General features: G+C 37.0%; 1 protein-coding gene across 1 annotated transcript in view; it reads right to left on the bottom strand.

Moving 5' to 3' along the window:
- Positions 1 to 27,906, bottom strand: part of nbas (NBAS subunit of NRZ tethering complex) — a 152,822-nt gene that overhangs the window by 93,961 nt on the left and 30,955 nt on the right. The window contains exons 19-32 of the mRNA XM_055044449.1: positions 25,746 to 25,824; positions 23,224 to 23,328; positions 22,923 to 23,059; positions 19,364 to 19,450; positions 18,350 to 18,503; positions 11,725 to 11,910; positions 10,201 to 10,374; positions 9,852 to 9,985; positions 7,323 to 7,385; positions 5,133 to 5,255; positions 4,943 to 5,045; positions 4,707 to 4,784; positions 4,428 to 4,582; positions 878 to 990 (exon numbers count right to left, since the gene is read on the bottom strand). Coding sequence (XP_054900424.1) covers positions 878 to 990; positions 4,428 to 4,582; positions 4,707 to 4,784; positions 4,943 to 5,045; positions 5,133 to 5,255; positions 7,323 to 7,385; positions 9,852 to 9,985; positions 10,201 to 10,374; positions 11,725 to 11,910; positions 18,350 to 18,503; positions 19,364 to 19,450; positions 22,923 to 23,059; positions 23,224 to 23,328; positions 25,746 to 25,824 — 1,691 coding nt within the window. The remainder of the gene's footprint in view (positions 1 to 877; positions 991 to 4,427; positions 4,583 to 4,706; positions 4,785 to 4,942; positions 5,046 to 5,132; positions 5,256 to 7,322; positions 7,386 to 9,851; positions 9,986 to 10,200; positions 10,375 to 11,724; positions 11,911 to 18,349; positions 18,504 to 19,363; positions 19,451 to 22,922; positions 23,060 to 23,223; positions 23,329 to 25,745; positions 25,825 to 27,906) is intronic.

Consider the following 27,906-nt stretch of genomic DNA (forward strand, 5'->3'; position numbering starts at 1 on the left):
CCTTGTTACCCTCTTACATCACACAATAAAGATGATTTGGGCAATTTTTTAATCCCAAGTATGAAAATGTATGAAAAGGGAAATTAAGACATCCACTAACTCCTCTGTATTGCACTCTGGAGTCAAACATGAGGCCACCAACCTGATAAGGGAACATTGGCTGATTTGGGTCATGCACCAGAACAGTGATCCTGTGCACAGCGGTAAAAGTTCGTCAAACTGTCTCTAAAAGAAAAGAATTAAGGTGATGCAATAACCCAGTTAAGGTTTAGACTCCTCCTGTAATGGGAAATTCGGATGTGAATGTAACATGAGCATGAGAATCTCATTGAAATTAAGAGATGTTATGGAAAACAAAGAGCATTATTTATTGCACAAACTGGAAGTAAAAACCTCCAGCACAATGAGTTATGTTTCAATTCACCTGATTTTAACCAACACCAGGTAAAGAAAATTTCTAAAAGATTTGGAGCTGTAAACTTTGAATGCTGAATTTTAAGCCTGACAATATGCCATTCTGGTTCATCTGGTTTATTTAAACAGAAGGAAATGCCTGGAAGCAACTGTTCCCACAAGAACGAGTGCAGAGATGAATACAGATCGCTCAGGTTTACACATGAAGTAGACATTATGAAAGAGGTTGCAGACACAGACATAAAACTTTGATCCTAATTAGGACATTGGGCAGATGTTTGCTCAACACTTGATCCATAAACAACCATATATTTAGATACAGAGACAAGAAGAAGAAACATATGGAAGGGTGATGCATGGTGGGAGACAGGTTTTATCGTTCATGTGTTAGGGAGGTGAAGAGTAACATTTTAGACAGGTTTGCCCCTGATGATATTTCATGGAAAAGCACATTGTGTATCACCTTGCAGCGGGAGAATGCGAACGCCGAAGTCCTCCAGTTGACTGAGAGCACTGATGAGGTCCAGTTCCTCCTGGATGGCTGGAGGACAGTCGGTGATCAGTTGGAGACATGCCCTAAGGACAAGAACAGTCAATCAATACAAAGGAAGTTAACAATACTAAATCAGATCACTGGATTGACTTGAGCTTTCTCTTGCTCCTCCACATGTTGCAGTGCACTGGCAGTCAGTTGAATGAAAAAAACGAGACATTTGGCTGCTTCAAAATGTTTTCAATTGCGAAAAGAACCGGCAATGTAGCAAAACTAAATGGGCGACACCTTCCACACAAACAATTTTTTTTTATCGTACTGATATTACACTTCTCATTATTTGTACACTTTACATTTTTGAAGAAATTAAACCAAGATTTGTAATTTTTCAGACATTTTTTTCTTCAATTTTCAAGTTTTTTTTTTTTTATTTTCGCAAGTTTTAGAGCAATCTGTATCCGTCTCTGTTTTTTTGGGTTCATTGTTGCTTGTTCTGTTGTTTTTACTGATTTTGTTTTCCTAAATCCAGTGGACTAACAATCCAAAAGGTGAAACATATTTTAAAGCCAAAACTACACAATATATTGGGAAAGGATGCATAATATATTGGGAAAGATACTAGGTATCTTGACACCCAGATACATATTATCTGGGTTTCAAGCAGCTATCTACTGGGTGGCTACTGGAACAGATTATTTACCAACTAGTATCAGCTTATTACACATGTCACTTTGTAAAGACCAGAACAGAAAATGGTATACAAATCAACATAAGAAGCCCTTAAAAGCCAAGTGAATTTCCTTACCAGAAATTATCTACCAAGATTTTTGTTTTAAGATCTAGATAACACAACAAATGTTACAGATCACATTAACAAGATAGTAAATTACATATTACTTCAGCAGCAGCAAAAGAAATAAATATTGATGTCCTGTTCAAACCTGTTTATATCCAAACATAATAACATTTGTATTCAAGGTTATCACCACATGAGGACTATGCCCATTTATGTTCATTTAAGTCCCACAAACTGATTAAAATGAAGGAGACTAAATGGATTTTCTTTATTCCAGTTAGCACTAAATACTATTAAGCCTGAAGTTTCCAGAGTTCAGCAGTGCGAACACAAATGTGACGAGGTTTCTAAAATGGATTTATTTACAAAGTCTAGACTAATTTGACGGATCCACAACAGCAGAGTTTCTCTTGGAATACAATCCACACTCATTATTCTTAAGAGGATTATGCAGCATAGCACTTAGAATATAAAACAGTGTACTGAATGAGCAAGTGAGCAAGATGCAAGTTTACTTTAGAAATAAATAAACCAACAAGGTCTGGGACAGAAAAAAACAAGGCAAAATGATAAATTTCACGTACATTCCCAGGCTGAGAATACGACTGTGTACATGAAGAGGATTGGCTTGTCTTTCGTACGTGTGTAGTAATTTATCCAATATAGTATAATGAGACCAAAACATCCTAAAAAATACTGCAGCTAAGTACACTCTCCACAAGCTCTCCACACAGCTTCACCTGCTCTCTAAGCAAGATGAGGATTTTTCTGCCAGGAAGAAGAGGTTTGTCCTGGCAAGGATAGAAGCAGAAGAAAGAGCTGCAGATGGGTGAAAGAAAAACTCAAAAAGGACAGGTTGATTATGTACTTGGGTTGTGAAGGATTTGGAAGTGTGTGCAGTGACAGAGCCAATAAGAAACAGAAAATGGTGGTTTGTTCCACATAGACCATAATTTTCAGATTATTTTGTGTAACATTTATAAAATATTTAGCACAACAGTTCTATTCAATTTGTCTTTGAAACAAAAGCAAAGCTATTGACATCTCCTTTCATGGAATAAAGACAGGCAATGCAGCAAACATTTTTCTCCTATTTTTATTCCCCCTCTATGTTTGTATTCTTTGTTTTTCCCCTCCTAACACAAACATAGATGAGTTTTCTCAAACACAACAGAGATGCTTTGCTGACAACAACTTAATGGTTGCTGAATTGTGTCTGACTTTTTTCCGCAGCAGACTTTAACAGCTCTTTCCTTTATCTAAAGCACAACAGACAGTAAGTTGTTAGATCTGTTCTACACATAAAAGAGAACAAAACAAGATACAGAAATAAATCTAGTCTTAGAGGTTGTCAGTTAATTCAAGATTGAAAAGGGGGACTTCTGTGATATTTTTCTGTAAGAACACACAAGGAAGTAAATTGTACAAACTGTACTCAAATTTTTAAAATTTTTAGATTTGTTCATTACATCAAATACACACATGAGGCCAACAAGTTTAAGTCTGGCCTTAATTTTTCTTCTTTTTTTTTTTACATACTTCATAGCTTGCAATTTTCCAGTACCGTTGCATTTAACTGCATTTCAACAGACTACTGGCTTCGTGCAAATTTCTGCCATAAAAAACTGAAGCAGCTAATTTTGTAATGAACAAGATTTCCATCAGTCTCAAAACTCCCAATATGTGCATCTGTACTATGTGAAGCTTTTCTAATCATAAAAACACTGGCGGTTGATCTCTCTAGTAATACATACTAGTTAACACGCTTCTTCTCCCTTTTACTCATACGCAACAAACACACGCACAGAAGCACATGCTCACATGGTGGGAGTGTTACTATAGATGATGCTGTCCAAGTGTGTGGAGGGGGGCCTCCGTATTAGTTACTATAAATGAATGACGACCCAATTACTGTCCCACTTCCCCACTAGGAACAGACGGTGAGATTAGACATCCAGCGGCCCCCCTCTAAGATCTGAAGCCAGCAAGAAACACAAATACAAAATCTTCATGTAGCACACAACAGAAGATAAAATGAAAGCAGACACCAACAGTGACTTTTTTTTGCTTCATTTTTAAAAGGGAATACAACAGAAAAAAAATTTGTTCATACGGCACAACAAAAGCCAAAAGTACCACAAGAAACATTAAATACAAAAATATATTTTAATATGTCAATTGCAAATAAAAAAGGAAATAACATTTTGTAATTCCAACAATTTGCCCAATAATTATGTAAGTGTGTCACTATCTAAATAATCTAAAAAGATTATATGCATTTGTAATGTTGTGTAGCCCTATAGTGAAAATTGATCCATTATCTGATTGGTTAACCTCATAGTAAGTCAATTTCAGGACAATTATTTTTTGATTAAAGCAGTATTAGCCATGCCTAAAATAATGACAAAGTGTGTGATAGAGCAAATAAATTAATGTATTACACATGCAACTACTAATATCTTGTATAATAAGTATTTCTATTTATCTACATTTAATATAATTAATGACACATTAAGGTAACTGTATAAAGATTTGCTTAATATCTTTTCCATCTCTGACTCTATGACAACACAATAGATGGCATTGAAAACGGACTCATATTTCAAAATTTGAATTGTTTCACTTGAGTCAACGTTTAATTCGTGCCAAGTAAGAATTGGCAAAAGAGTTATTTTTCAAGTGGCCGTTTTATATGAAAATACAGCTACTTCTACTCTTCCTTACCTGGCCAACCCCATGCAGGAATCCGTTAGTGCTGTGGAGGAGTTGAAGTACTCCCTGGCAGCAGCCAAAACCAACTCCACACTGCTATTGTAGGGCACCTTCAGAGCATGACCTTTTCCACGGAAAGACAAGCTAACAGGAACATCCTGACTCACCTGGAAACATGAATAAAAATGCAGAGAGATCAATGAGTATGGAAATGTATTATAAGCGGCTTAATGATTGGAGAACCCAGTAGGGATAGCAGGACCGTGTAAAGGAAAGTTTTATTCAACATACCGTGGAGCAATGCATAAGCTGCCCTGCCAGGCGTATGTTCTCCACACGGCTTGAGCACAGCAGGGACTCAACAAAAATCTGCCAGATTCAGAAAATATAAGGAGAAGTGATGCGGAAATTATATCTGTCTTTGTTGAATGAGAACTGCAAATTTCAGTGTTTAGGGTATTAAACTACAATATTTAGCACAAGCTCTAAGTGGTGTATTCTTTTGTGAATTTTCTGCTTGTTGATACCTGATAACATGTCTCTGGTTTTAAGCAAGTGTAAACATTCTGCTGCATTTCAAGCAGGTCCTGCAGGAGAGCTCTCCACGCTGAATCACTGACTGGAGGGTTCCTGAATGCAACACGCAAATATTCAACATACTCAGACATTTGTTGTGTGGTTTCACGTTCATGAATGCATTTTATTCTGAGCTCATACTTGCGGCCGGTGTGACGGCATAGCTTGACCATTAGTTGGTGGGCCTCCTCCTTACTGCTCTGGCTGTTCTTCACATACGAGATGGGCTTCTGAAGGCCATGCTTCTCCAAAACTTCCACCACACTGCCAAGCAAACAATATCAGGTTTACAGGAAAATTATACATTCAAAAACTTAGAGAAATAAATCTTTTTTTTTAAGATAAAGTCACTCATCACTTCCTTATAAAGAGAGTATTTTAAGACCCTGGCTTACTCTTTGAATTCCAGACCCAGTCTACTGCTACTTTTTTCATTTTAGTTGTCAATCAAAATCAGAATGTAGTGCTGCTGAAGAAAATTGATAAATTACAACTAACCTTTACTTTCTCTTCTGCACTCTATCAAGTGTCATATTTTATTTCAATTCAAATTTTAAATTAAGTTCCATTTTGAGGCTCTATTTTCCAAAGTACAATTTTTTTTCCCCATTTTCATACTTTTAAACATTTTAAAAGTACAATAAATCCCATATTTTTCTAGACTTTAACACTGTGTAGAAACCCTGATGCAATGTTTACCTTATTTCCACCTAAGATATAATAAACTGTAATAATCTGCAATTGACATCCTACCAAATCAAGTTTCTCCTCATTTCTGTTAGAAGCATTGTGTATTTATGAGCTGCCATTTTTAGTCTAATGACTGAAAATAAATCAAGGGATTTTAGATGAGTTACAATGCCTTAAACAAAGCCACACAGACATTTTCCTATACTGTATTTAATAAAGAAGCAATAACGATGAGAAGAAGTCACAGTTGGAAAAGCCAAACGAAATAAAAACTAAGACAACAAAATAAAACCAGCACAATCCACAGGAAGACGGGTATAATGTAAGCTGTTCATTATTTTGGCAGCACAGAGTCATTTGTAAGACACAGTGCAGATGGAGAAAGCACAGTTCTAGTCAGAAGAACATGATAAAGTGCATGCCACATAAACAGCACTGATTTGTAAGTGTGTGTTTGTGTGCAACACACACTGACAAGGGAGAGGCTAGGTGTTTGTGACGGATTAGCGCGGCACCCCTTCCCGTCTCAACAGGGTCGTGCTGCTACAGATGTTCGATCTCCATCGCAGCTCATTAACATAGCAAACAGGTACCTGTGAATGTGTGAGGGCTTGTACTTGTAATGCATGTGTGTGAGTAAAAGAAAAACAGCAAGGCTTGAAATTTACAACTCTGTGAGGGTAATGTGCAAGTCAGTGGCAGCAACTGTAGCCAGCCTTTATTATGGAAGTCCTCAGAGGGCAAACACTTGGCATTTGCTGCTTGATGGTGGTGGTGAGTCACATAACTTCTGCATGACACGGCAATAAACATAATCAGCAAGCTCCCTGAGGTATCCCTGAGGTTGTTGATTCTTGTATGTAAACTATGTAAAGAATAAACTGAGCCTCAACATTAGCTTTCTCAGAGCTAGTTCATTCCCTTCTTGGTTATCACCCTGTTTATTGGGATTCCTATCAGGCTACTGCCCTCTTCCCGGCTTCATCATTATCCCCCATTTTCACCTTCATCATTACTGTTTTTCCAAGTGCATTCATGGGAGCCACAGGAAGGCAAAAAAAAAAAAAAAAAAACGCAATAGATCCAACGCTTGGGGCGTTTTTAAACCACTGGGAATGTCGATAATCCTTTGATACGGAGTGAGTTGAGTGAGCTGAGTGTGCATCTGTGTCTCCTCTTTTTGTGGTGGTTGCTATGAAGTCAGAATGCTAAATTATTTATCAATTTGTCTACAATGATAGTTTCCCAAGCATTGGATCACTAATGATAGAACAGAAACACCTTGCAAGTTGTTAGGGGAATTTTAAATTACAGCTGTGGATGAGATTAGGATAAAGAATGACAGACAATCCTGTTTCGTTCAATTAAAATCCCAAATATATACAAAAAAAATGAAATGAAAAAGAAATTTAAATTGGAATCGAAATTTACATAAATTTGAAATTGTCTTACATCATTACATACTTTCTAATTTCAGACATGGAAATATGTCTACCATGATTGAAAAGATTGAACATAGCAGAAAAGAAAATTATGATATGCAACTTTTAGAGCCTGTAGATGCATACTATTAAACTAATATATTCCTACATCTGCAAAGTGGACAAAAACAGAGGTGACAGATAAAATGGATAAGTATACCTTAGGTGCTTTTCAAGTTTGTCCACCTTGTCATGGAGTGATCCTGTGATGTCTGTCTCTGGTCTGTAAAGCAATAAAACAGAAAAAAAAATGTTTTTAGTCAGTAAAACAGAGCACAAAATAAACAGTAGATTGCATAATAAAGATGTACACTTTGGGTTTGTAAACTTCCATCAATCCCCTACCAAAAATACATCTCCATTGATGCTTCAGCTTGAGGCAAAGCATTGTGGACTAGGTTGGCTTGTTCCCCTACAGAGTACTGGCCATGAGAAAATAAACTATGTATAAATGTGCCTATATACCCCACCGAACACAAACAAAATCTTGACATTTTAACCCATTTCTCTGCTTTCTTCTTCTTAGCTTTGACTTTTAGCCCTCAACATCTACTTTTCCTGCAATTTATGTCCCTGTTTCACTAATGTCTTGTTCATTCCTACGTTTTACTTTAGCCAAGAGGAAAGACAAATTATGTACTTCTTAGAAGATTTAGACTTAATTAGCCAGAGTCACAGATTAGAAAACCTGAGCTGGAGCAGCTAAGTAACAGTTTCTATCTTGGTTCACAAAGGTGCATCATTCTATGTAGGGCAAGGAGCTTAATAAGTTAGAAAAATCTCTCCCAGGAGAAAAGTTGAGTTTAGGTTGTTGCACATACACTCCGGCCTCACAATTTCTTCTACTCTAAATGCCACAGAATATAAATCCCTAAAGAAAGGTGAGCGATTTTCTCCATTGTAAAAGTACTATAAAAGGAATTTAAATAATTGTATAGCAATACTATAACAAAACATTTCTGATCAGTATTTATTCCACAACTGGTCAAATTCCAGTATAGCTGAAGTAATAAAAGACATTACCATCTCAAAATATAATTGCTGTAAATGCTTAAAAACGGCTCTGCTTTACAGCATCTTCTTCTTTTCTCACCTAACCACTAATCTTTCTGAATAGTTAAACATAACAGAGAAAAACTGAAAAACTAAAATAGATGATGGCTTTAATTCACTTAGTTTTTTTTTTTTTTCATAGACAGCTAACAATTTGAACTGTGCCAATGTGGTTCAAAATCAGGCATCTTGGCTGATTTGGTGACAAACATGCGGTAATGTCAATAGGACAGTGCTATGATGTGTGTTTCAGGAGAAATTTATACAACAAATTGACATACTGAATCTGACAACTGATCATGTGACTTAATCCTGGTAAAGTTTGAACTTCAAAATTTCAGCCAGTTCTCTTATATTGAGTTGATGGTGATTCATATCATTTGTGGTCCAAGTTTTTAATTGACTGATTTGCTCAGTCAATTAAAAAAACCCCCATCCCCTGCTCTTGTTTAAGACCCACCTGGATTTTTAAAATGCTTTTGTTTTCACATTGGTACCATCGATACTCCAGACTTTGCCACCTTATGTTTCTGTTGCAACAATGTGCAATATTTACGAGATTTTGTTTCACTTTTTTCACTTTCAGTATTAACACCATTGTTATTATGCAAGTTATTATTGCTGTAATAGAGTCAATAATTGACAGCAAGCTATAATTTTAACATTTGCAATGTTAACATTATTATTATTATTAAAGTTTTTATTATTTTAACATTATTAAAATTATTAATTCCATTTAAACTGCTTATTATGTTTTCTCCAAGCTTCAACATATTTTATTGGCATTTTATGTCACAGACTAAGACAAGGTTGTGTAGATTATCATAATATTAAAACACTGATTAAAATACACCCCTGCTCCAAACCAATTCTAGTGTCTCTTGTTTTAATACAGTTATTCCCTGTGGCGAATGTGCAGTAGAAAACCATAAACTCACAGCATGAAGTGCCACAGTGGAGCTAAATTGAGACAGATGAAAAGAGCAAAATGTGCAACTTTTGAACGTTCAGATTCCTGTCATGCAACCACCTGAGTACTGTCACAATGGTAATTTATTTCTACAATCAAGGCTGATTTTTTGAACAATTTCGTTTGATTTCAGCTATTCAAGGACTCCACATGTCCACTTTATCAATGATTTTCTCTCTTAAGACCACTCAGTCACTTTTAAATGTGCTGCAAACCCACACAGTCTCATGGGAAACTCACCAGGCCGGCCCTCATGTCATATGCAATAAAATGCGCAACTGAAGAGGCGTACAGAGAAAAAAACTGAGCAATGGGAAAGGGTAGGAAATAATATTCAAACTGTAGCAGGGTTGACTGATGACTCTTTGGAGTGTAAGTTAGACTTAAAAGCGGGAAGGAGGAGAAAAATATAGGCTCAAGGGGAGGGGAAACCGAAACGGGGGGGTACTTGGGTTTATTTATAGGTCCAAGGAGAGCCGGGAGGCTGGAATGGTGTGAGAATTGGGATTATTGTATTTTTGTGGACAAGGTAGTGATTGACTTCTTTAACATCCTGAAAACATGGTTAATAAAATCAAGATAAAAATCAATGTTGTCATTTTCAGAGCAGTAAATATCTGACCAGCTGACTGGGTGTCGGTGTATGGTGATGTATGTATGTCTGACCCGTAGCCCCTTTGGGGAAGACACTCCAGAATGTCGTAACAGAGGCTGAGCTGGTCATCTCTCTCACAGCTGTAGATGCACTCCAGGGCTACCTCCATCAGCTGGTCTGGGTCTCCAATAATCTTCAGCTGGCACTGAAGAAGATGACAAAGGTGTCTGCATGTCGATGTGCATCTATAATTAATTTACCTTAAAGCTAAAGCAACAGTCTTTCTTTATAGCACATATGTGCATGATTTGTACCGTCTATAAAACACAAGAAACTTATGGTTTATCATTTATAACACGACCAAAAGCATCACCCCTGGCATAAACCAACCACAGCATATGTGAGTTTTGGGATACTTACGACAGGTTTAGAGTGCTGGAAAATAATGAGCGGGAGAGTGAGGTCTTGCTGGCCCAGGCTGACCAGGTAGTTTGTGAGCAGAGACTTGGCAGCACCTTCGCTGTGTCCCTCACAGCGGTGCAAGAATGGCACCATCCACTGGACGGCATCTTTCGCGTAGCGCTCAGGATTCGACTGTAAACGAAAAGAAACAGACAGAAGATTTTATTCATTGTTTTTTCTTAATAATAGAACAAAAGCGTACAAAAGGTAAGGATATATATTGTCAGGCACTGATGATAGTTCTTTATGATCAGGATCCAATATTACACAATATTACACAATGAAACCTAAAAAATAAGCTTTGATCAAGTCCCATATTTTCCCCCTACTGTGTAGCAACCCTGTAAGACATCAGTTGGATGTCTCTGATCCTTTTTATGTTGGTGAAATATTTACAACAAATAAGATGTTCAAGATTGTGTGAAGAAAAAGAATATGAGCATTTTAACACTGTTTTGCATGTATATCGTGAGTTCCATAGTTTTACTTTTCTGGACATAGTGGAGCACTTCAAACAACATTTACATAAAACATAGGCGTGCAATTAAACCTGAACTTAAACTACAATTGCTGCAACATGTGGGTAGTGCAGTGGTGTGCAAATGTAGATGCTAAGCTCTTCAGAGAGCCTTGCATTCACCTTGCGACAACCCTGACTCCTAATGTGCCGATGAGAACGTATTTGCGGGAAAAAAAATGAGATTCAAAAACAAAATTAGATCACAAACGCAAGCTTACACACCCACGCACGTTTTGCTTCACTGTGCTGTTTCTCTGAAAAGAAAGACATCAGACACCAGCAGAGAGGGAGATGTAATCTAGCCAGTTTGGGAAACAGTTACAACACACACACACTCATATATCCGATGAGAGCCCAAAGGGAGTTCCAGTCAAACAGCATGTATTAGTGCAGTCAACAACATTTGCTGGCTGCCTGCCTGTGTGGCAGATCCCATTGCCAATGGTCCTTACAGGCTAAAGCTGGCAGTTATTAGCTACAATTTACAGGACAGCTCATATCATGTACTCCAAGGGGACTTGTAACTGTAGCACTTGCAGTAGAATAGCTTTCATAGCTCTCTTGCTGCGGTTGGAAAGCAAGTTTGTATCATTAAATGTCAGGGATTTCAGGAATTTGTGGCCGTCATTAAATATATTTTCAAAGTCAGAAACTTTTTGTTTTTCCGTTGTGAACAATGAAGTCGAGTTTAGATGACTTTAGAAGTTTATTAACTTTGACGTTTGTTAACATTTGTTCTCATTTTGAACTGCATAATATATTATACTTTATTGTCAACTTCAAGAACATGCGCTAAATCATCTCCCAGGATGAAATAGTGCAACCAAACGAGAGTACCCGTTTTGAATCAAGGCTCCTTCATTATTAATATAATCCCAAGAAAAAGAGAAATTCAGGCCTACTTTTCACTTTAAAGTATATTATTAAAAAAAAGGCCCCCCATCATGAAAAATGTCACTCACGTTTTTCATAAGCAGGCGCAGTTTGTCAATGTCGCTGAGCTGCTGCAAATCTTTAAGTGTCAGGCTGAGTTCACATGATGTCTCATACACCAGTGTTTCCATGGTGACCAAGTCATCAGCCAGGAGCTCCAGCCCCGGGATCTCCCGCTCCTTCCCGAGCCGAACCAGTGACAAGGAGCAGTCCACCTGACAGGGACAAGGCATGAAAATGGAGAGGAAAGACCAAAAGTAAAATAAATTCACATGGTGAGAAAAGAATCAAACATTTTTAATTTATTTGTAGATTAGGAATCATTATAAAAATGAAACACAGACCTCAAAATTATTTTTAGCATTAGAGTCAAAATCGCTTGTTCAAAAACATACCAGAAAGCGTAATATTAATATGTATTCGGCATTCTTTATTCTGACACCCTTAAATAACCTCCAGAGCAAGCAATTCCTTTCAGAAATGTCCTAATTAGTAAATACAGTACACTTGTAAAGAACCTAATCTCTGTAATGTTCCAGCTGCTCTGTGAAGGTCTCTGAGAACGTTAGCGCATAAACAGCACCACAAAGAAATGCCAAAACAGTAGACAGATTAGGGATGAAGTTGTAAAGGCGTTTAAAATACAGTTAGAATTTAAAGCTTAGAAGATTTTAAAGAGTACTGCTAAGCTGTCAAAAAGGAAACTGCAACAACCACTGAAAGAAAGCCTCAATCCAAATCACAAAGGGCACAGGAAAAATTAATATCCATTCTAATAGCACTTGAGGAGCTATTTTGCAAATAAGAACAGGCAAAAAAAATTCTTTAAATATGCAGACATAGCTAAGTACTTGCAGCTAAAAATGCAGCAGAATGTGTCTTTGACAAGGTAATAACTTGTGGGAGAAGGAATACAACAGGAGACATGCACAAAGTGCAAATGAACTGTGATTAACTGCGTTTGTAGTCAAATTTCACTCATCACACCCAGGCCTGATCACTGCCAGACCTCTAAAATAAGAAAGAATCATAAAAAAACTACAAACAACAAAAGAGAACTAACAGCTCACTCTGTGCACTTATAGTAAATGTTAATGTCCCAACAAAACCAATACCCTTGCTGACAAAAAACACAAACCAGTTATGGCACAATCTGTCCAAAGAGGAAATTGCCTGTTTTTCGTAGAGACAAATTGGTTAAGACAATGTTTTTCCACTGAATAAATGCACTCTTCATTTGAATACTGCATTTTTAATTTTCTCTTTATCTGAAAATAAAACTTGTTTTATGATATACAAAATATTCAATGATCCAGCAAAAATGACAAAGCTGTGAGATTTGCTGTACTGTATATGAGAGAACGTTTTGTCAAATGTTATAAATACTGGATGGAACTTTGGAATTCATTCATTAGTGCAGTCATTGTACAACAATGCATTTTCATGTACATTTCTGTGTCTCTGTACAATGTCAGTCACAATTGGACAGTGAATATAGTGAATCTTGAGGGTGTAGGTAGCTATGTAACAGGTCAATAAAAAGGCACTCCTGAGGTTACTGAAGTAGGACACAGAAGAAACAACGGTATCCCAGCCAATCCTAGACCAAATAAAACCCATCAGTCTTTGCTAATATCTAATCATTATTCATTCCACAATAAAGCAGACGATTTGGGCTTCCTGCTATTCGGATCAATAGAATTCCATCCAGAAGAGCAACCGATCAATATTGGACCACCTATACACTGGCAGCATTCCCGACCAATCGATGCGGACCTACCTGTGGATGTCAGCCAATCAATAGCAGATGCCACTGGGTGATGATTGCTTTCTCCATTCCTTTAAAGCAGAGCCTCTTTGGCAAAGTGTCTTACACACAGACATAAGCACACTCACATACAACAACCTACTGCTTATTTCAGCATATTTCTACTGAACAAGTAATTTTATATATTTCCTTGCTGAATGTACATTCTTGCAAACGAACAGGCATCAGGAGAAACTCAACTAGCTTGACTCAGCGCTGGAGTGGATGCAGAAAGGGAGAGAGAGGGCTATTGATCTAAATGTGTGGAAAGATCCTCCGGAGAGGGATTTCCCTATCTCATTGTTGACAGGTCAGATTTCAAAATAAGCATCTATGTTTAAAATTCATTTTTAAAATGTTCTATTAATGAGACACTGGACACAGTGAAAGAGTGACCAAAGTCTTCTCTGGGAGGAAGGAGCATAGATTAGCAATGCTGCACGCTGACTGTCAGCTGAATGAAAGACAAACTTAATGATTTCAAAATAGTTCCTCTCACAATACTAAGGTCCAGTGCACACATAGCCGAGTATTTTTAAAATAATGCAGCAAAGATATTTATTTCAAAAACATAGTGTCATCTACACCTGCTTGGTTTAAGAAGTGTTCATTGACACAAACCAGCTGAATTACACTAATGAGCCATAGTGTAACTCAGCAAAAAATAAATCTTTATTTGTTGCAGACTGTCCTATGTTTACCTCTAAATCTCCGATGTCCACATGCAAACAAGAAGAATCCTCAAACCTTCACTTTGACTGGAAATGTTAGTATAAATCATTTATAGCGCTATTGAACAAATGTTACGTCTAGACGAAAGGATGAATCTTCTTTTCTGACAAGTCTTAAAAATAGACTTTTGAAAGATTTAAGTTATTTTAATTAAGTGAACCCTTACTGCGTACATAATTGAAAAAAAAATAATTTGACTAAATTATATTTTATCAACATCACCACTACTAAAATGGGATTTAATTTAAAAAGCAAGAACTGACAATCCATTCAATCAAGCAGTTTATCATAACAGCTTCGTAGTCCTAATTACATTTGGACATAGTTCATCAATCTCCTAATCTTCTCCGGGATACATTTTCAAGTCTTGGTCAGAGTATGTCAGTAAAATGGTCAGATTTCTAAATGTCTACTAAGCCACACCAGCTACATGCAGACGTGGAACAGCTTATTGACTTGTTTTTATATCAGTGCAAGTCTATAAACAGTACAAAAGGCCAAATTAAAAATATTTGATGCAGTAAGCCCCTCATAACTACAACTATATTGTCTTGTTAAAATGCCAAAGCAATTAATGGTTTAGCTCTAACTACAAAAATTTATATAATATTAAATCTGAAGAAAGAACTGTTTCTTTGTTTAGTTTTAAATAAAAATAATTGAATAATTTCTTGCATTTCTCACAAAATTCTCATTCAACATGGTACTTCCATTATATCATAAGCATCTCCCGATCAGCCCATGCCTAAGTCTAACATTTTAATTATCTCCGCCTCTGTTATCATTATTGATTAAGTATTATTATCATCTATCTTGTCTTTTTTTTGTCTTTCCATTATTTCTCTTTCATAAGTTCTCCATGATCCTCCAGCTCAATTGAAGCCTCCTTTTTCTCTCATCCTTTTCCAATCTTAGCCTTTTCTTCAGACGTCAGTCTCTCAAATTCTCTTCAATTCTGCTCAATTTCTGACCCACTCGTCTTCTTCTCTTTCCTTCCCACTTTATAATAGAAGTCTTCAGCAGTCGCTATAGCTGGCCTCTCTTTGAACTCCCTGCCTGGCCATCTGCTTTCCCTGTAAACCAGCAACCCCCTTTCTCATTTCTGCTTTTAAAAAGGCATTCCCTTATTTTGGGCCATTTTGTTGCAAGTGCAACCACCACTTGTTTTTAATATAATTTCTTTCCACCTCTTCAACCCCATGTAAGTGGTAATTTTCTTCACACAGAGCTCTTTCCATGAGATTGCTTTCTTTTTTCTATCATCTGTCTGTGTTGGCCTCTCTTCACTTTGTGTTTGTAATGTGCTAACCTAGAGGGAAATGCCGCATTAGCCCTGCACTTATCTGCGTTCGTTCTTTCTAGTTTTGCACTCTCATGTTATGCTTTTGAAGTTTGTTCCTCTATATGAGTCATGTTGTCAATCCCCCTCTTCAGCATCTTGGTAGCCATCTCGCTATGACTGCTTCACAACACTCCAGCTTCCCCTGATGTCGCTCCTTTTTAATCAAGACCCACTTTCTCTGCACTAAATCATTCTCCCAAGCATCAACAGCAGCCAGGTCAAGAAGGGGAAAAAATGCATCACCTAGCAAAAGCATGTATGTCATTAAAACTTTCCACATTTTGTCACATCACAATCACAATTGTCAATGTACTTTATTGGGATTTCATCTGATAAGCAAACACAAAACAGACTAAAACTTAAGTGATAAATTAATTTGTTTTCAGTGGCAAAAAGAAAACCCATTTTGGAGGGATCGAAGCACAAAAAGATTTTTTGGGGGGAGTTTGACACAACTCATTTGTGGGGCACACAAAAAATATGTTAAAATAGGGGCTCTCTTTTCAACAACATAAAAAAGACTACATGAGGAAGTGAACTAACCTCACTCCTCAACCTGAATACACCTTCTCCTCAGTGATACGTGGTGGTGGCACCATCATGCTTTGGGAATGTTTATTTTTCAGCTGGTCAGAGTCGATGGAAAGATAAATATAGCTAAATAAAAAAGGTATTCCTCTAAGAATGAAATGAAAGATCCTTTTCCAGCAGAAAGCAACTCTAAATGCCCAGCAAGAGCTACAACTGGATCTATCTAATTAGGTCAAAGTGCAAACCTAATTCCAACTGAAATTTTTATTGTACATTTTTATCATGCAGCTCTAGTTCATAGATATACAAAACTAATAGAAATATACCACAATGGAAAGAGAGGCAAGAAGACTTGCTTCTGTAATTACAATAAAATTGATTAATGAGTATTAATCAAAATGCATGTTTCTATTTGGAAAAAAATAAAATAAACTGTGCATCATTTTAGCTCCACTTCACAACTACGAAGTATTTGGTGTTGCTGTGTGACATGAAACTTTTATGAAACACAGGTTTCTGATGTATCTGAAAAAGTTCAAGTGGTATGAATACTTTTACGAAGGAATAAAATACCAGAATTTTTAGGATATATGTCAGTTCAGCACGTGTGAGAAAAAGTGTGAAGGCGCAGAAGACATGAAGAGCAAGGCGAGTCTCAAGAGACTCCTGGAGTAACGTGTTAAGGAGCAAGAAGAGATGAGTTCTAATTAAAACGAAACAAGGGAGAGAATGAAAGGGAAAGCTGGTGTGATTCCTTGAGATTAACAAAGCCTACGATTTTTCTCCAGACTCTCTAAGTCTCCCTCTCTCTAGTGGATGATGAAAGCAGCAATTCCCCAGGTCTCACAAAAAATGAGCAATGGACCCCCAAATCTCTATTCCTCCATCCTCTTTGAGCTGAAGGAAAGGAATGAAATAGAGAAATGAAGGGGAACAATATGACTTCTGCCTAGTTAGTTCTTTCACAAAGATAAAGAGAGTGCTCTGACATCTTTGATCCATCACTGTGAAGTAGGTAAAATGGGGACAGGGTTGTAGTTTAGATGGTGTGGGTGGAGACAGTGGGCAGCTCCAGCGTTTATATCCCATTACTCCTCTAAACAAGTCCCATCAAGTCTTATTTTACAGCCCCGGCATCAGAGCGCAGATGACAGAAGCTTTGGTTTCTCTTCATTAAAAGTCCATATGGCCAATATGATAATAACTGTCACAGACAGGATCAAAGTGACCTTGACTGATGGAGGTTGGCAACATCTCTTCTGCATTATGAATCCACGCTCATCACAGTTTTCTGCCCTCAATTATCTAAAAGTAGTGTGCAACAGCAATTATCTTTCCAATAGCCAGGCTTCCATTAATTGCCTTCTGCTGCTGCCCTGCTGTAAGTCACAATAAAGCAGAGGGAACCTGAAAAGAGTAATCAACGGGGTGCATAAGATGGGAGAAAATACCTGCAGTCTGAGCTGATTTCATTCCCAACAAGGGACGAGAAAATGTTTTCAAACAAAGTGAACACAATGGGAAATGAAATACTTCAACTGTTGGACGTTCAAAGCTAAAAGACCCTTCGGTTAAGAGTTTTACACTCACTACTGGAGATATCTGTTTGCACAAAATAGTTTTTGGTTTCCATCTACAGATGAAAGAAAATGCTAAGAGGTGGCTATACATGTGCCAAAATATTAGGCCAAAATATTACAACTGCTAAATATGAAATGTGGAAATATGTAATAAGCATGTAGATATGAGCACAATATAAATGCACACCCTTGTACCCACTTATATAACATATACTCTATAACAGTGACCTTAAATAATCCATTTCTCCTTGAAGCTTTTTTGTTTGTTTGTTTTTAAGATCACTGAAAAAAAAAAATCACAACCTTTTCTTGATCACATTGCCTCAGTTCACTGAGACTTGAAGATACTTTTACAACGCTCTTGTAAGGTGCTGGAGAATCATTTTAATCTAGATCTTAATTTTTACAAGGGAATCTCACTATCTTAATTTCTTATTTTCTTATTCATTCTACCGGAAATTTTCAGTGATTTTTGGGATCATTGTCAAGCTGTATGACCAGTACAAACTGTAGTTGACAGACAGATGGCCTCATATTTCACTTTAGTATACTTTAGCATGCACAAGCACTGTAAGGTACAAAACTATTCCAAATCATTATCTTTCTATCATTATGCTCAACAGTGCACAATGATAATGCTGTTTTTTTTCCAAAGTTCATACCTGTCTGGAGGTGGAGTCGATGTCCTGGGCTCTACTCCGGTACCAGTCAGATAGAAGCTCAATGGACGGTTTGGCTGTACGAAATCTTTGCAACTCTGGAGAATCCTCATATAGGAAACCATCATCATCAAACAAGCTTTGGTCCAGAACCACTCTAGATAATTAAAAGAGGAGTTTTTATTTAAATGTAAATCATTAATTCCAGTCAAATTAGTTACTGACTAAAAGGGTATTGACTAGAATCAGAATATTTTTAACTTGATTGGTCAATCAAAACCTCATGAAAACTGTCAGCAGACAACAGCAAGGTTGAATGTTTTACAGAAAGTTTAGTTTTATCCATTTAAGCTTTGCCTGTCATGCCCATTTTTGTAAAGTTGCCCACTTCTATTTTGGAACATGCTGAGTTTAGAAAGCACTGCTGTTAACATTTCACAAACTGATGAGGTAAGTATGCATGACATGGTAAAAATGTCAAACATTAGCATTTAGAGTTGATACCAAAACAGAAAATATCTCCCTATCTCAAGAAAGAAGATGAAGGATTGATGGAGGAAGGAATACCAACATAAAAACATGTTATTTTTATTATCTAAACAAAAATGAAACCCCAGGACTCATTTCCAAATAGGTGATAATCTATATTTCCTCTCTACACCAAGGAGTAATAAAACTGTGCCTGAAAAGTACAATTGTAAATGAAGCTGCCTCCCTCGTAATAGACAGCAAATGGCACAAATTGGCAGCACAACAGGATTCAGCATTAGTCTGATATGGCTCTATTTAACATTTGGATAATAGGATGTCATGTTTTGTTTCACATAATGATGCCAGCACAAGCATCTGGCCTTTATGGAATATGAATTATCATGATTTTGCAACGTGGCTGGGAGGTTTTTTGTTAATATATGGGTAGATCATATAATTACACATTAAACCCTATGGTCTGAATGTTGGAGTTTAATATGTATAAACTTGAAAGGCTAAAAATCAGTATTTATCCAAAGTATTTACCTGCACTCTTCTGCCTCACACCAGTCCATCTCTCTGTGTCTCTGCTCCTCCCAAGGGATCAACGCCAACTCCCCTCTTTCATCCGTACTGTAACAGAAAAACAGGATTAAGGAGCAGCATCCACAAATGCAAATTTCAAATTACATAACTGAACAAACTAGCTTATCAGGACAGCCATAAAACACCTGCAGTGCTGTGAAAAAGCATGTGGACCCTGACAGGTTTCTTCTGTTTTTGATAACCTGAATAAATAACAAAATGCAGCTTATGATTTCACTTACTAGGGTAAAAAGGCTTTCTAAAACAAACCTGAACCTACATGAAAAAAATAACTGCCAACTTTAATGCAATCTAAGCCAACTGTTTTTTTTTTTTTTTTTTCAGTTCAGTTGCACCAACTACACTCATACCTGATTACTGGTAGACATGTAAACTGTACTGTCGAAACATTGGGTCATAGCAGCTACAACAATTTCAACTCTTCAGAGAAGCTGTAGGTTTGTGTTTATGATTCTTTAACCTTATATACTGGAGCTGATGAGTCCCCAAAAAAATAAATTCTCATGCAAAAAGCATAAAAATGCCTACACACAGAGACTTCCACGGTCAAGAAAAGTGCATTTCTTTCTGTTATCTACTCCTCTGTGGACAGAGAAAATATGTACTGTGGCTGTAAACTCCAAGAGATAGTGCAGCAACAAATCATCTTCGGTGCCGTTAAAGGCCGAGTGCACACGCGCTGCAGCAGTTTTATTAGCACTGCTATAAATTCTATCCAATCACAAAAATACATGAAAAGAAAGTAGCAGATGTGATTTATGTTGACTTGAAAAAATTTGTGTCAGAGATTTATAGCAACACTACAGAGGAAAGTCATCCAAATTTGGAGAAGTGACTAAACCTAATATTACATTTATTAAGGACTTAATAGACTTGAGAAAATTCATTCTATTTTACTTACTACCTGGTCTTTTTTCTTCATTAACGACAGCTCTGATAGAGCGAGCAGAGTAAATATTAGTGAGCAGGTTCAGATATCAATAAGTGGAATAAATCATTCTACATCTACAGCTCTGATCTACTTCACATCAGGGGAGCAGGGCAGCAGGGGTGAGGCGAGGATGTAAAGCATTTTAACTCTTTGGGTTTATTGTGAAAACAGTTTCAAACTACAAGTAAATTTTTTCAACATCAATGTTTCTCAAAGTCCCCACAAAAACCTGATCGATATTACAGAAGAATACTATATTCACCCTCTCTCCCCTTGTTTCAATGAAGCAAGACTCCAGTATATAGAGTGAGCCCCAGACAGATGGTGTGAGCGCGCTCCGTCTGCTGCAGTGTGGGAGTGAGTGCTGAAGGAGCAGCAGTTGGTGCTCACAAGCTGAGGGAAATGGAAAACTGGCCCACAGCGGCAGCTCCATGATGGATGCCCACTGCAGAGCCACAACCGCCTGACCTCCATACAAACTCAAGACATGGCTAATATAAAAAAAAAGAAAGGCTGTACAGAACTGTGTGTCTGGGCATGCGTGTGGATGGGAACCAGAAGGACAATTACTCCTGCGTAGTAAAAGTCATGACTCTAGAAGACCTTTTTCTTTTATATATACACATACATCGATCAATCTATCTACCGATCGATCGATCGATCGATAGATATATACATATAAAATCCAGCTTTCTGCTGCTGAGGCAACTGGCCAAAATTGAACCCATCCTGTCAAAGATGATTTGGAAGCAGTAATCCAGGTTTTTATTGCAATTTTGTTGGATTATTGTTACTGACTGTACCTTGGTGATAGCCAGTCATCCTTGTCACATCTTTAACTGGTACAAAATGCAGCCACCCAGCTTTTAGATGGTACACTGAGAAGGGAGCCTGTTTTATTCTCTCTACAATGGCTGCCTGTCAATTTTAGAGTTAATTTTACAATTCTTTCATTTGTTTTTAAAGCCTTAAGTGGTGTTACCCCACACCACCTCTCTGAGCTGCTGCACATGCACACCTTGTCTTCATCTCACTGACATAATGAAATAGACTCTTCTACTGATATTTTTAAATGTAGTCTAAAGAACCAGCTTTTTGGTTTTGACTATGACCACGTATAAAAAAAGTAAATTTTATTAGGATTGTATTGATAGGATGACATTTATTTTCTGTCATGCAAGTATGAATTTTTATTTGTGTACTGTATTGTGTTTTATATTTTTATTCTTCCACATTTTATCCTGAGCACTTTGGTTTGTGCTTTCAGTTTTAAAAATAAATTTGGCTTGCTTTATTGATCAACTTGTTTCTGCAGTACAGAATCAAAATTTCCTTACAGAAGCTACCATTTCTACCTTTACTTTGATTTACACTTGTTTCAGTGCAAAATAAAACAAATAGTTTTTTTTAAGTAGCAGAACAAATTAATATGAAACCACACTTTCAAAAAAGTGCTTAGCAAAGCCAGCAGTTCTGCAGGGGTCCGGCAAACAATATACTAATAAATAGCCCATAATGTGGCCAGGTTGCTTTAATAATGACCAACCAACGAGCACGGCAAATTACAGTTGCAAACAAGTCTATTGAGAATTGATCTGTACAGCCTACTGCTGAAGATAAATAGAAAATGTCCACAATTTCTTATTAAAGCACACAGGAGTCACATAATTAAAAGAAATAAAAATTATTTTCAGGTACTTAGTTGCAAGCCTAATTGTGTAAGCATTCATAAAACTAATGACACAAACCAAAGACAATGCTAATGAAAGTACCTCCTATGAGCCACAGAATAGATTAAAAAGAAAACAGTTGAACTTTTTTGTTACAGAAGGTATTGTGTAACCACCTGTTTTATTTTTTCCTTCTTGGAAAAAAACTTTTTAAAACTTTAAAGCAAAGTGATACAATTTTAAAGTGAAGGATTACCATTCCAACTGCAGATACGTTAATGCCCTGATAGAACACATAGCCTCTAACAAGATTTTTAATCTTGTTCGAGACAGTTAGAAAGTTTCTTTCCCAGATAAGTAAAGAAATTTTCCTTTTACTGCAAGCTCATTTGTCACCGCTGCAGACCTGAAACAACTATAAAATTAGCCTGATGCTAAATGAGTCATTGTTATATTGTAATTTATAAAAATAATTGCAGGTGCTTTTCCAACGTAAATAAAAAAAATAGTTCTATTTCTGAAATAACTTGGACTTGACCACATGCTAAGAGCATCTCTTATTGTCTAATGCATATTGAAAAAAAATCTAATTTTGCTTATATTAATTCATCAAGTTGGATACTTGGAATAATTAAACTAGTGAGAAATGTAATATAGGGCTCCCTTAATCAGAATTTACATCTGGAAAGAAAAACATCCACATATACTTTACCAAACATCAATATAAAACTTCTACAAATATGTGAAAAAAACCACAACATGCCTACATCATATCTGGCAAGAACCTGAGGGGTATTTAATAAAAAGAAGTCACGATCTTGCTGTTGGCTTTTTATGTCAGACATGTATTTTAAATAATTTGTATCGTGATGTATGTGAGCCTTTGTTTACGTCTCACCAGGCCTCGGGTAGCAGAACGGCATATTCGTGGGGAGAGGTGGTTTCTGGAAAGTTGTACAGGATAGCCAACCTGTGCTGCAGGAGTTCTTCCCCATGATACGTGAACAGAATATTCAGAGCCTGAACATTGCTCTCCTACAGAGAAACAAACATGAGAAAACATCAACTGTAGTCACTACAGTTTTAGTTTTATTTCAAATGAAACTGAAAATTCAGAGAATATTTTTTAAGGTGATGAATGCAGCTAGAATAAGACATCATGAGAACAAACTTTGAAGAAAATGAGACTCTCATGTTACCCTTGCATAGTTTCTTGCAGACAGAACGATATTTTGACTCCGGAATTTCTTGAAGAACTCTGCATCATATTTCTGTTCAGCTGCATGAGGCCCACCTAGAATCTCCTGGAAAAAAGGGAGGGAGGAGCAGTGAGAAGTAGAGATAAAAAACTGACAAAAAAGTTCATTAAATCAAATTTGAGAAGCAGAAGGGTTATCTTTCCAGAATAATTGCTGCAAACCAAACTAAAGATGGGAGGGACAGAGAAAGAAGCAGATGAGAATGTGAAGAAATGCAGAAAAGAAGAGTCAACAGAGATGCTATTTGACTTTGGAACTTGTGAGTGTGTGTATGTGTGCATATGTCAGGAAGGAACATTTGTTGTTCTGGCCTTTGGCTAGAGGGATTTATCTGTGGGTATAAAATCTCTGCAGCATCTTTCATGCTTGAATATGCGTGTGTGTTGAAGAGCATGTCAAAATGAATGTGTGTGATGGATAGCCTTTGAATGGGTCGTACTCAGGCAGACTCGGCCCGAGTTGGGATGATAAAAACCCTAATATCATATTCATAGATGGCCAGAGAAAACGGATTGGGGCGAAAGGCATCTGACGAGTCCTGGCGTTACCATGACAATGTACGAGTAAAATAAGGGACGCCACCCTGTCAGAGCTGAATATGCAGCAGGGTAAAGAAAATCTCATCTCCTTTTGCATGAGGGAAAGCAAAGCCTTGTTCATTTGTGATTTATTGTGGATGAGCAGGGTGTGCATGTTAACATCCTTCAAACTGAATATAAAAATTTACTTTTTTTTTTTGAGCACTTGGCTGCAAGAGTCAAGCTTCACTTCAGATGTGTTTCTGTTGCGCTGAAGTGCTTCTATAGCCAGTCTATGAGTAATGTATGATATGTTAGAGCACGAAGGATCTGCCACTTCTTCAGTCTTCCATTCATATACTTAAAAATCCTCTCACATCCATATCTTCTTTAGCCGTTTTTATATTTCTAGAGATTAGTGGGGTTAAGAGAAAGTATCCATGCAGGATAGATGAGAAAATCCTCTGTGCGTTGTAGGGATTTGATATGAAAGCAAAAAGCATTAGTTTGCTAGAGGGAAAACATCTAAGCCATAAAGAATGTTTAAGAAAACATTAAAGCCGTTTGTGTTCCACATAAACACAAGTGAAAATATGGGAGGCATTAGAATCCTTTTTACTTAATGCAATTTTAATTAAAATTAATAGTACTTCTTAGTCCTTCTCTTTGTATTAATTCCCACAGATTCAAGCTGGACGCTGAGGATAAAATTAGGATGCGAGTTTGGAAAACATCCATTCAGCCTCCTCTGGACCTGCAGACTAAAGAATGAATAATCAATGCACAACTAGAAACACCCTCCATTAGGGATTTATAGACTTGTCACACAAGATCATGCAACAGTATGATATTTCTCAAAGTGAAGATTTTTATTGCTAAACCCTGCTGTCAGGATGACTTTCTCTTTATAAAAGTGTGCATTATAATTAAGAGACTCAACATAGAATTTTATCTTTGAGACCCTGTACTTTTTAAGACTCAATAAGAAAAGGAAGAGAGTCTTCCTCAACAATTAAGAATTTTTCAGACACACTGTTTTCTTGTGACATCATGAAAATATAAAAAATGTCTGATTCTTCATTGTGTTTATTTTCCGCTTGTCTTAAGGTGACACGTTAATCTGTTCAATCACTTGTTAGTAACTGAAAACAACATAGGAAGGAACAGCTGTCAAGCAGTTCCCAAAGGAGACGGTTTCTGTGTTATGGCAAGGAATCCTGAGCAAAAGATATGGTGAAAATACGGACAGAGGCTGGCATTAAAGTGTTACCATCTGCAATGAAACATGTCCCAAACTCAAATGGATTGAAAGGCCAGTCAAAATGAAAGAAGTCTAAAATCAACATAACAGACCAGTCATGTGTTGAGATATGATGAAACTGAAAGTTTGCATGTGTGTGTGTGTGTGTGTGTGTGTGTGTGTGCGTGTGTGTGTGTGTGTGCGTGTGTGTGCGTGTGTGTGTGTGTGTGTGTGTGTGCATATGTCAGTTGCTATATATAGTTGGAGGGGAAGAAAAGAGGGGCATCACAAGGCCCTTTAAGAATATGTGGTCAAAGATGAAAAGGCATATATTAGCAAAGCAGCCTTAAAAACTGGAGTCAATCACTTCAGTTCTGTCAGGAGGAACAGGTCAAAATTCCAACAACCTGTTGCAAGACGCTTTTTGAAGAAAACCCAAAATATTTGACCCAAGTCATACAATACAGAGCATGTATAAACCTAACTATTAATTTGATTCTTTCCATTTGTATTTTGTTGAACAAGTTGCCAAATTTCCCTATACGCAGCTTGGAAAATTTGTGTTTTTCTGAACACTGTGAACTGAATCTTATTTTGTTGAAATTATTGACATTTAGAAAGGTCACAGCTGCATTTAAGAGATTATGAGCATATTTTTAGCAGTATAATCTCACTGTGCTGTTCAGTGGTAGACTTCTTGTTACCTCGTACGTTGCCAGTCGGTCCAGGTAGCAGAGCAGTTTCAGTCGACTACGACACAGCTCCTTCTGCTCCAGGGTCAACCTGAATATATATAAAAAAAGGCATTTCAGTAAAATCCAGACACTTAATTAAAGACCTCAACTCTGACACAAGGTCTTGGCTAGTAATGTTACCCACAGTGACACTAGATGTTTGCCTTAGTCTGTTCACTGCAATAAGACACAAATTAACTGGAAATTGATTCGTCTGAGGACACCCACAGGGACATATTGAACTTTTGACTGGACTGCCCTCTAAACTAATCATTTTCTAAGCCAGCTAAATCAACTTCCTTTGACCACAAAAACCTATTCAGTCATTTATAGGATCCCATCGATGAGGTGAGTGATTATCCTACAAGAATCAAATCAATGTCCAATATCATTTAATCACAGCTATAAATAAACTGAATGACTACAAACATTAAAGATCCAGGCAATCTCTGGGAAAGATCTGGTCTGCCCCTTGAAAATCAGTCTTGGATCAACAGCACTGGACCTGACCTCTCATCCTTCATTTTAATCCTTAATCCCTAATTACCGAGGGTGATATCAAGTTTTATCGTGGTGTCTCTGCAAAGACTAACAAAGATTAACACTCAAAACACCCTCTGGCACATCAAAGAGTGCTGGTTTGGAGCTTGCACTACTGGTAATTACTTTGCTCTGTTTTCTCAGAGCAACGTTGGAGAGAGGAGAGAGGAGATGAATGGCAAAAGGGTAAGGAAGAGGGATGAGGAGAGAGGTAGAAAAAATATATTTACCCCTCTCCTGTTCTCTTGAGGATGTGACTGATCATTGCTTGAAACAATAAAAAAAGGACAGAGAACTTCTGACAGTGAGCAAATAGCTTATATTGTGGGAAGTTTCTTCATTTTAGTGACAAATTGCAACCTGTATCACTCCAGATGAAGGTGAGCATTCAGAATGAGTCCACCTCCCATTTAATCTATACTATTAATATTAAAACATGCTCAAATAATTACTTTATTGTAATCATTTAAGTATTAGCATCTATTTTTGCTAATTTGATGATTATGGCTATTAGCTAATGAAGACCCAACAAGAAAAAATATTACTACAAAATAAAAGGCTTTTAAAACAAATATCAACAAATAGAACAGTATGTCCATGTACTGTAGATGATCTCAGTTGGTGGATGCTACAAGCTATTGGCTCTGAAGTAGGAATACCTGGTTACTTAAGATCAGGACTTCACTGTTCTGATGACGTTTGGTGTAGTTTTGTGGTGCTTGGAACAGGCACCACATTTTCAAAGAACATACATTCAGTATCTTCCGTCTGCTGGACAGCAGAAGGAAGCATAATGTGGTTGACAGCTGCACTGACTGAACTTTATGAAGGCAGAGTGAACCGACACAACTTCACAAATCATCACTGAGTGTGGAAACTTCACACTAGTCCTTAAGCAACTTAGATTCTGTGTCCTTTCACTCTTCCTCTACAAAGACACAGAATCTAAGAGTGGCGTTCAAATAAAAAGTAAAATTTACTTTCACCTGAAAAGAGGATCAGTATAAATAGTGAAATCAGTGTTATTTTACTTCAATTTCACTTTTCGCTCCCACTTAGCTTACCATATCTATGTTTGGACACAGCCAGTTTCTTTGGAAATATCCTTTTCTGTCTTAACGTCCCTGTGGAGTTTGTTATCATCTGTCTGCTGGATGATTCTTAAGCCTGCAGTCTTCTCCATTATTGCATAGGCCATTGCATGGCCATAACATGAAAGTTCTGAATTTAAAAAGGGTGTTAGGGTGTTAATATTCAAACTTTCAGAAAAAAAAAAATCATTCATTTTTATTGGCTGAAAGCTACTATCAAAATGCACAAAAATGACTGGATTATGTCGCTGTCTGAATGAAGTTTCTAGTTGCAATTCTGCAATGTTGTTCAACTAAGAGGCAGTATAAACAACAACATTCTGCAGTTCAGTGGTGAATACAATAAAGGGAAACCTGGTAATTCACTACAGAGAGTAGAATAGGATCTGCACCTTTAAAAAGGTTTGCAGTTTATTTTTCTGAATTGTTCTTACAAATGTGAGAAAGAAAAGACTGAATGAATCAAATCTGTGACATCTTAAACTGTAATCCATGCTGTC

The sequence above is a fragment of the Poeciliopsis prolifica genome, unplaced genomic scaffold, assembly GCF_027474105.1.
Source record: "Poeciliopsis prolifica strain line A6 unplaced genomic scaffold, Auburn_PproV2 SCAFFOLD020, whole genome shotgun sequence".
In the NCBI taxonomy this organism is placed as follows: Eukaryota; Metazoa; Chordata; class Actinopteri; order Cyprinodontiformes; family Poeciliidae; genus Poeciliopsis; species Poeciliopsis prolifica.